The sequence below is a fragment of the Myotis daubentonii genome, chromosome 3 (genome assembly GCF_963259705.1).
Source record: "Myotis daubentonii chromosome 3, mMyoDau2.1, whole genome shotgun sequence".
Lineage (NCBI taxonomy): Eukaryota > Metazoa > Chordata > Mammalia > Chiroptera > Vespertilionidae > Myotis > Myotis daubentonii.
This window is the reverse complement of record NC_081842.1, coordinates 143,961,808-143,970,924: the sequence shown is the minus strand read 5'-3', so window position 1 is coordinate 143,970,924 and position 9,117 is coordinate 143,961,808. Positions and strand designations below refer to the sequence as shown.

General features: G+C 46.2%; 1 protein-coding gene across 1 annotated transcript; it reads right to left on the bottom strand.

The window, feature by feature from the left end:
* Positions 1-594: 594 nt before the first annotated feature.
* On the bottom strand, positions 595-5,447 carry SOX4 (SRY-box transcription factor 4). The gene has a single exon (XM_059688761.1). The coding sequence runs from the start codon at positions 4,660-4,662 to the stop codon at positions 3,256-3,258; it is 1,407 nt and encodes a 468-aa protein (XP_059544744.1). The 5' UTR covers positions 4,663-5,447; the 3' UTR covers positions 595-3,255.
* Positions 5,448-9,117: the final 3,670 nt, after the last annotated feature.

Here is a 9,117-nt window from a genome sequence, read left to right as displayed (position 1 = left end):
TAATAACCATGTTGGGCTTGACACAAAAATGGAGATTTTAGCACCAAATGAACCTTCCTGCTTTTGAGGGGGAAAAAATCATTCAACTTTCACATTTCTTAATTGGTAATGGCTTTCTCCTCCACAATATATTAATAACTTAACAGGCTTGTTTGTTCTTAATCTGAGGAAAATAATTCTAGCCCTGCTAGGTGGTGACCATGGGCAAGTCAAGGAGAAAGCAGCTTTAGGAACATAAAAGTTAAGAAAAGATCAGCCAGCCAGTTTTGTCTTTCAAGAATTCGGTCCACGTTGCCCCTCCCCCCTTTTAAAATTTCAAGACAAAGGGCGATTTAAAAAATGTGGCAAACTCAGAAAATTCCTAGAAAGCGTGTAGAGTTGACACATATTCAGACGATGCCATCATTTCAGGGTCAAGGCCTGCCACATTTGGCCCAGAGGAACTAAATATTTATTCCTCAATAAGATGGCATTTAACAGTCTCCTCTCGGAGAGGCTCACTGGTTTCAATGCTAAGGCAGATGGTGAAGTTTCCACACACTGTAGGGCGCTCCTAATCTTAGGCTTCAGGCATAATAATGACAAAAGTCAAGATTTAGGGTTCAGTTCCAGCTGATTTTATTTCCTTCTCAAAAAAAGTTATTTACAGAAGGTATATATCAACAATCTGACAGGCAGTGAACTTGACATGATTAGCTGGCATGGTTTTTTTCTTTCCCCCCAAACATTGTTTTCGTGGCCTTAAAATTTTAAGACAAATATTCTACACGGCATATTGCACAGGATGGATGGCAAAAAAAAAAAAAAAAAAAGTTTAAAAACAAAAACCCTTAACGGAACTGCCTTAAAAGGCAGACGTCCTAGTGCCTGTCATGTTATATTAAACATACATACACACAATCTTTTTGCTTATTATAATACAGACTTAAATGTACAAAGATGTTTTCCACTTTTTTCAATCTTTAAACACAACAGCTATAAACCTGAACACATATGCTATCATCATGCCATAAGACTAAAACAATTATATTTAGCGACAAGTAGAAAGGATTAAATAGTCAAATACAAGAATGAAAAACGCAGTACATAGTGTCGCGAACTCAAATCGGCATTTAGATAGATCCAGTGGTTTAAACGGCACGTTTTTGCTTATAAAAAAAGTGCAAAAAAGATGTGGTTTACAAATTAAAGCTACAGGATCCCTTTTTGCTGTAAATGCACCAGTTTTAAAGCCTTTGCACAGAACAGTATTCTGTTTAAAAAAATGTGTTTTTCTTAAAAGCATACAGTGTTTGGCTAATTCTCCTCCCCTTTTCATAAGACTGGGGTGGAGGGGTGAATACTGGTGGCAGGTTAAGGGATACTGTCACTTTAAGAAGCCTGCAGATTGAAGTGTAAACATGGAGAAATTAGGGGCTGATTTTTTTAAAACTGTGAGATATTAACCAGCCGCCCTATTATAAAATCAGGAAATCCAAACAGCGATTTACACCGATTAACACCCCCTTTATATATTTTTTACAAAAATACACTGAGAAAATAATCAAACGTTTTCATCTCTCTTGTCTTTTTTTGTTTTTTAAAAGTGTCAAAAGTCTACATTTAAATATAAAAAATTAAAAGTTAAAACTCTAGCCCTTCAGTGAAGGAGACGTAAAATGGCGTGGGTAACAACAACTACAAAAAAGAAAAAAAAGGAAAAAAAGAAAGAACAAAAGAAAAAAAATAGAAAAAGGAAGGAATAAGTAAAATAAGAAAGAAAAAAAAAGGGACAAAAATAAGAAAAAAAAATGTTTGGCCAGTATAAATACGTCCACATATAAAATGGCATCTGATTACATTTACAAGAAAAAGAAATACGAGGATGGAGCATCGGTGAGGGGAAAAAAAAAACACGTCTTCTCATTTACACCTAGAAGGAATAAACACATACACACTGAGAAAAAATTTGGTCCTGAATTGTATTTTTTAAAAGTCCAGCACAGATTTGAGTTGCGTTTGAATCCTTTAAACAGTTAAGAATGAAAAAAAGCTGGTGATAATTTTGTTGTAGGAATCAAACAGAGCGCCATCTATCTGCTTTTTATATTATCCTACACTATTTCAAAAACTGCTCAACAGTCTCATACAGAAATCTTTAAAAGATAGACAGGAGAACATGCTATAGTAACCCCACCAGTGAAATAATCCAACACCATCACGATTCCAATTAAGAGAAGAAAAAAACCTTTTTCCCCCCCGAAACCACTCGCCCTCCACTGCCCGGGACCGCAGCCAACAGTCGCCTCTCCTCCCGCGGGCGCGGGAGGTCCCCTCGCTGGTTTCATCCACGTGGAAGGCGGGGGCCCCCGGAGCCGCCGCCGCCTTCTCCCCAACGTGCAAATCCGTCTCAGTTTGTTACGCGCCCCTTTCCAGTTCTTGTCCTGGTCGCCCCCGCCCCTGCTTCTTCCAACCAGGTTCTCGGGTCATGTCCGAGCGCCGGTCACTCCCCATCTCCTCCGGCTGCAGGAGCAAGGGGGGCAAAAAAAAAAAAAAAAAGAGGAAAAAAGACGGGCATTGGCCAGCATGGAGTCTCAGTCCTGGCTCTGGAGCCAGCGCGGCCCCCAAACATCTGCCATCGGTCAAACTCGCCTCCCCGCCTTGTCTTCTTCAGGAAAAGTGGGGGTTGGGGGGGGGGCGCGGAGTGCTAAGGACAAAGTCCCCAGAGGCGCGCTGGATATTTTTATTCCCCCCTCCCCCCCACTCCTCTCTTGATCAAGAAACAAAACGACAAAAAATAAAATCACTAACGGGGCGAAGAGAGAGGGGCGAGATTCCTCCAGTCTCCAGACAATTCCCAACTCGGCTTCTCAGAGGCGCAGACGAGTCCGGAAGCCCGGGGGGGGGGGGGGGACGGGGGGGGGAATGGGATGGGGGTGTCTCTTCACGCAAAGGGGAGGACATTCAAAGGAGCTTTTTTTTTTTTGCCATCACAACAACATCAACAACAACAATAAAAGGTGGCCCGTCTCCCTCGGCTCCACCGCGTCCCCGGAGGGGTGGGGGATGGGAGCGTGGGTCCCCAATCGCCGTGCGCGCTCCTCTTCGGCGACCCCGAGGCGGGCAAACCGGCCGCGCTCATCACTTCTAATTCTTCTTCTTTGTTTTTCTTCTTTTTTTTCCTTTTTCTGTTTTCCCTCCACTTTTCTTCTTTCTACTCTCCCTGTCCACCTTTTCTCCCTCGGTCACCCCGGCCCACCTCTCCAGCGCGCGCCGTTAGTAGGTGAAGACCAGGTTGGAGATGCTGGACTCGAGCCAGTCCCCCGAGATCATCTCGCTGACCTCGGGCGTGCAGTAGTCCGGGAACTCGAAGTGCGATCCCGAGCCCGGCTCCAGGGTGAAGTCCAGGTCCCGGTCCAGCGCCGACGACGAGCTGAAACTGCCCAGGGACATGCTCTCAAAGTTTGAGCTGGGGTTCAGGTCGAGCAGGTCGTCCTCGAACTCGTCGTCGGAGGCCGAGGAGCCCGCGGAGGAGGCCGACGAGGAGTGGGACGAGGCCGACGAGGACGCGTGCGAGGGCGCGCTGGACGGCGCGGGCGAGGCGGCGCGCAGGCTGGCGTAGCCGCGGTGATCGGCGGGCGAGCGGCCGGCGGCGGGCGACGAGGCGGCGCTGCTGCGGCCGCTGAGGCTCGGCCCGTCGGGCGGGCAGCCCGGGCCCCCCTCCTCGTACAGGCCCAGGGGGTCGCTGGGATCGGCGGCCGCGCCCACGCCCGCGGGCGACGCCGCCGCCGCGCTCAGACCGCCGAACAGGTAGACCCGCTTCACCTTCTTCTCGGCCGGGGGCTTGCCCGCGGCGGCGAGCGAGGCGGGGGCCGAGGCCGCCGCAGAGGCCGCGGCGCCGGGAGTCCGCGCCTTGTACAGCGAGTGGTGGTCGGCGGCCGCGGCGCCCAGGGGCAGCAGGGCGGCAGCCCCCGCCTGCTCCGCGGCGAAGGAGGAGGCGGCCGCCGCTTTCCCGCCGCCGCCGCCGCCCGTCAGGATGAGCTTGGCGTGCGGCTTGCTGCCCCCGCCGCCCGCCACCTTGGAGCCACAGCTCTTTTTCTGCGCCGGTTTGGAGTTGGCGCCGCCGCCGCTCGCGCCGCCGCCTCCGCCCCCCGCGCTGCTGCTGCTGCTCCCGCCGCCGCCCCCGTGGCCGCCCCCGCCGCTGCCACCGACCTTATCGCCCTTCTCCCCCGGCTTGGAGGCGGCGGCGGCCGAGGAGCTGGCGTTGGCGTTGCCGGACTTCACCTTCTTCCTGGGCCGGTACTTGTAGTCGGGGTAGTCAGCCATGTGCTTGAGGCGCAGCCGCTCCGCCTCCCGAATGAAAGGAATCTTGTCGGTGTCTTTGAGCAGCTTCCAGCGTTTGCCCAGCCGCTTGGAGATCTCGGCGTTGTGCATGTCGGGCGACTGTTCCATGATCTTGCGCCTCTCGATCTGCGACCACACCATGAAGGCGTTCATGGGCCGCTTGATGTGCCCGCTGGGCGTCTTGCACCAGCTCGGGTCGTCGGCCTTGCCGCCCGTGGAAGCGGTGGAGCCGGGCGTGGGGGACGAGGCGATGCCCAGCTCGAGGCCGGCGCCCGAGTCCGAGCTCTCGCCGGCCAGCAGCGCTTCCGTGTTCTCGGCGTTGTTCGTCTGCTGCACCATGGCCCCGGCTCGGCGAGCGCCCACGCGCGCTCACAGCCTCGCGGCGGCGGCAGCACGATCGCCGGGCCCTCCCGGCCGAGCGCACGCCGAGCGGGAGGACGCTCGCGGCGGCCGAGCGGGCCCCTCCACTCCCGGTCGGGGCGGAAGGTGGGCGAGAGGAAAGTCTCCCAAAGCGGAGGGGAAGGAGTCCTGCGCCTCTTGCAGAGGAGTTATAGTTCCCAGGCTGGTGAGTCTCTCCCTCCCTCTTTCTCTCTCTCACCGCGCCGCAGTTTGCTCTGTCTCTTGGCTCCGAGTCTGGAGACCGTGCTAAAGTGGAGAGGAGTTTCTTGAAGGCTGGTTGCTGAAGCTTCCAAGGCAAGTTTCTCGCCGCCTCCCAGGCAAGTCTTTTTTTTTTTCTCTCTTCCCCTGAAGCAGTTGATTCCAGTTCACTAGCGCTCTCGGGAGCTCAGGAAAGCGACATCGTCTGTATCACTTAGTGCCTTTCTTACAATGCAAAGCAAAAGAGACTGGCTCCAGGACTCTGTGGGCGGAATCGGCACTAAGGAGTTTGTGTAATTATTTTGTTGCAAGGTAGGAAGCCAAAAAGCCTTCATGCAACAGACTGGCATGAATAAATGTATGTTTTCCCCTCCCTTCTGCAAGAAGGGAGCTGGTAATGGTAGAGTTCCTCCAGTGCAGACTCTTAAAGAGCGTGCAAGAACTAGAGACCCTGGAGCGAATCCGGCCTCTTCCCCTCACACACTGTTTCTCTTGCTGCAGCTTAGAGCAGACCCCAATTCCGCCTCGCGCCTCTTTATCCTTTCACAGTCTTGGCTCGGGCCAATCAGCTGCTGTAACTAACGCTTCCTCGTGCCAAGCCCCTCCCCCGGGCTTCCCATTGGCTTGGAACCCGATGCAATAATAATCTCCGCGTGCAATGAGAAGCTCCAAATCTGACCTCATTCCAATTTACAGAGCAAACTTTTTAAAAGGGCTAGAGAAGTACAGCTGAGATTTCTGCTGCCTCTTTTTTCCTTTTGCTGTGTGTGTGTGTGTGTGTGTGCGCGCGCGCATGTGTGCGGGCGTGTGTGTGTGTGTGTGTGTGAAGAGGATGTTAATGCATGAAATTATTAAAGGGAGAGAGGAAATGTATTCTAACCATTATGTTAGATAACAAGGGGCTTGGAGTGGGGTGGGGGTAAGGGTGAAATACTGTAAATGGAAGCTTTCTGCTTAAAAGCCAAGTGATTATTTTTATTAGTTCTTTTCACGATTGGAATAAAGAATCAGTCTCTAGTGCAAAATCTGTTCCTAGGCCCCTTCATAAAGCCAGCGATGTAAAAGGGGGAGGGAAAGCTACAACAGTAAATCAATGGATATTGAAAACCATTAAGAAAGTGGTACCTAGACACCTGTCATCACAATTATTTTAACTCTAGGTACAGCACAGATGTTGATGTATTGTGTAAGTCCCTTCAGAGTAATTTTTGTGCTGTTTGTGGATGGCAAAAAAAGAGGAATTTCTGCAGTAATTACTTGCTCTCTTAACCAAACGGGTTATTTAATGATTTAAACACCTATAAATCCTAGATAGTCCAAACAGAGGAGCTTTCCATTGGAACACACTAGGCAGTGTGCTGTAATTAGTTCAATGGGAGACATTCCATAGGTTTATAGGATGATAATGGCGAGTAAAGGATGGGAATCTATTGTATTTTCTAAATACTTGTTTTCCTCATTTTCAAAATTAAACAATACATCACTCTCTGCCCTCTCTCCCAAACCCTCCTGCATATATTTTTCCTGTATATTCCTCCTATATATTTGTTACTTGAATCAAATGGAACTGAAAGGCCAGGGCAAAGAGAAACTGTAGGAGAAGGTGGTAACTGGCAGTGGAAGAGAATAGAGCCTCTGGATTTGTATCAGACCTGGCTGTTGGTCTTTCTTACTGATTTTGTAACCCTGGGGATGTGGCCAAGTCTGTTTTCTGATACTGGAACACTAGGAGCTACGTTATATAGGGTTGGTGTGAGGGTTCAATGAGTTTGATGTATAGTAAGCCCTCAGTGAATGCTATTAGCCTTCCCTTGATAATTCAAATGCTTGAGATACTCCTCCACATAGAAGCAGCCTATTGTTCAAGAGACTAAAAGATGGCCACTGATGTGAAAAAATAATCACAGATCATGGATGTGAACCATCCAAGGACAATAGTGGCAATCCTATGGTCTCAATGATTTTAAAAGAAAGGGACTTTGTGAAAGCACTGTGGCAAAGAAAAGGTGCTAACTTAGTCAGAACACATGTTAATGTGGCCACAAAAATTACCTTTGTTCCAAAGTGTGAAAATTAGAATTCTAGTAAAAATTGGTCCTCCCTAACACCATAATCGTAAACTGTTTTTCTACAGGCCAATGATGGGTGGTTTGGGGAGGGCCAACTCAACATAATTAAGTCAGCTTTCGATTCAGACCAAACTAGTGCTAGGCAGCAAATTTCTATTTATCTTGTCAAACTTTTAAAGTATGTAGGCTGGCGAGAGGCCCAGATTGTCAGATTTAGAATTTTACTGGAAAGAACACCCTTTGGAGACATGTGAGTGGATCGCTAAGGATCAACCACAAGTAAGAATGTTTTTGTGGGTAAAAGCAAACAATTTTTGACTATTAGTTACCCATGTTATATGCTTTTTCTTTTAGAAGGAGAAACAGATCTTAAAAAAAATAAATACCCATAGACACTCTTTTTGCATATAACAAAGTTGGTGTGTTATCATGCACTTAAATTTCTTTGGTATGCACACCAGAATACACCCTTAAATATTATCAATCTGACATTAAAGTTGCTCTAAGAACACTGCTTTTTTGTAAAATCTATACTGTTACTAAAATAAAAAAGAATAAATACTTTATTTTGGAATTTGTACCAACAAATAATTTGAGAGTAGCTCTTTTGTGAAAATTCAGTCAAGGTGAGTATCAATATAATGGTTTATATTTCTAAAACCATTTATGCTCCTACCACTGAATATGAAATGTAGAAATTAATCAAAGCAGTCATAGTAATTTTGTTTATGTTTAAAGCACATAAAGAAAAGAAAAGAAAAGGAAAGAAAAGAAAAGAAAAGAAAAGAAAAAAGCCCCTGGCCTATTTCTGTTGTTCAGTGTATTGCAACAAATCCAACAAATGTTTAAAAACACCACTGTTACATGCCACCAAGGAAGAAAAACTGCCAATGAAACTGTGACATCCCCCAGTCTAGGACATAGACCTATTTCAGAGATGTTGAGTATGAAAATGTTCTTAGAATGGAACTTTTGTTAGTATTTTATTTAATATTTTAGTTAGTATTAGTCATTTCCAATGACTTTGTAAGATTATTATAGTATATATGAATGCTTAGACTTCTGAAGTAGGTTTGTTCTTATGTCAGTAATTTTCTTAAAATGTGAGAAAACATGTGATAAACAACCTTTTATTAAAGTCAGCCTTTCCGGCCAACTGAGTGAGTATGTGCACACTGCAGTGTGTTAGGCCTCTGACAAATAAATAATGAGAAAAGATTGCTGTGTTCTCATTACTTAATTACACGTGTTTTATAACCAGTTCTCCATTACTGACATTTTTCCCCCCAAATACAGATATTTGGTGGCCCCTACTAAATCAGTACTCAGTGTTCCCTCTGCTGGCTTTGCGGTACATGAAGTAATTCTTGATAATGCTGCTCTTTAAGTCATATTAACAGTAAACCAAGATAATTTTGCAAAATAATTTTTTTTCTGTTTTAGGATAATAGACTATCTTTGTTAGCAATGATGTTAGACATTTAAAATTTTGAATTGAGGGAAATATTTTATCTTATTTATTTTCCATTAAGTAATGGAATTCTATTTGAGATGTAGTGTGATATCTGCTAATTCATTTCTTCTGCTCTCACACACCTGCACAACATAAAATCTCACAACATCCATAAAATAGTATGGGGTATAGATGGAAATAAGATTCTATCCCATTCTATCTCACTGCTTAATATATTCCTATAGTATAGAGGGGGTGGGGTGGGACCTGAAGGGAAATTAGTTTAACAATTCTGGATGTGCACTGGTTTGCACGATTTGCCTTGCCTTGGTTATGGAAACTATGATTGTAAGAGCTGGGCTAAACTGACATGTATTCAGGTAAAATATAAATAAAGGGGTTAAACAATATATATGGGGGGGGGGGCACTGTCTTTGTTACTTTAGCAGACAGGGAAGAAACCCTGGAAAATTTGATGTCATTGACCTTTGTCAACTGAAAGGCCCCCAGGCTTTTCAGTTTTCTGGAACTGAAAAACATAACTTACACTTGTAGACAAACATAACTTACACTTCATCCTTTTGGGTTGATGAAGTTGTACTGGACTTCCTTTTGGTGGGTTGCATCGAAAATGAGTAATCAAAATAAGATGGAAGTATTTCTTACTTGCAAAAT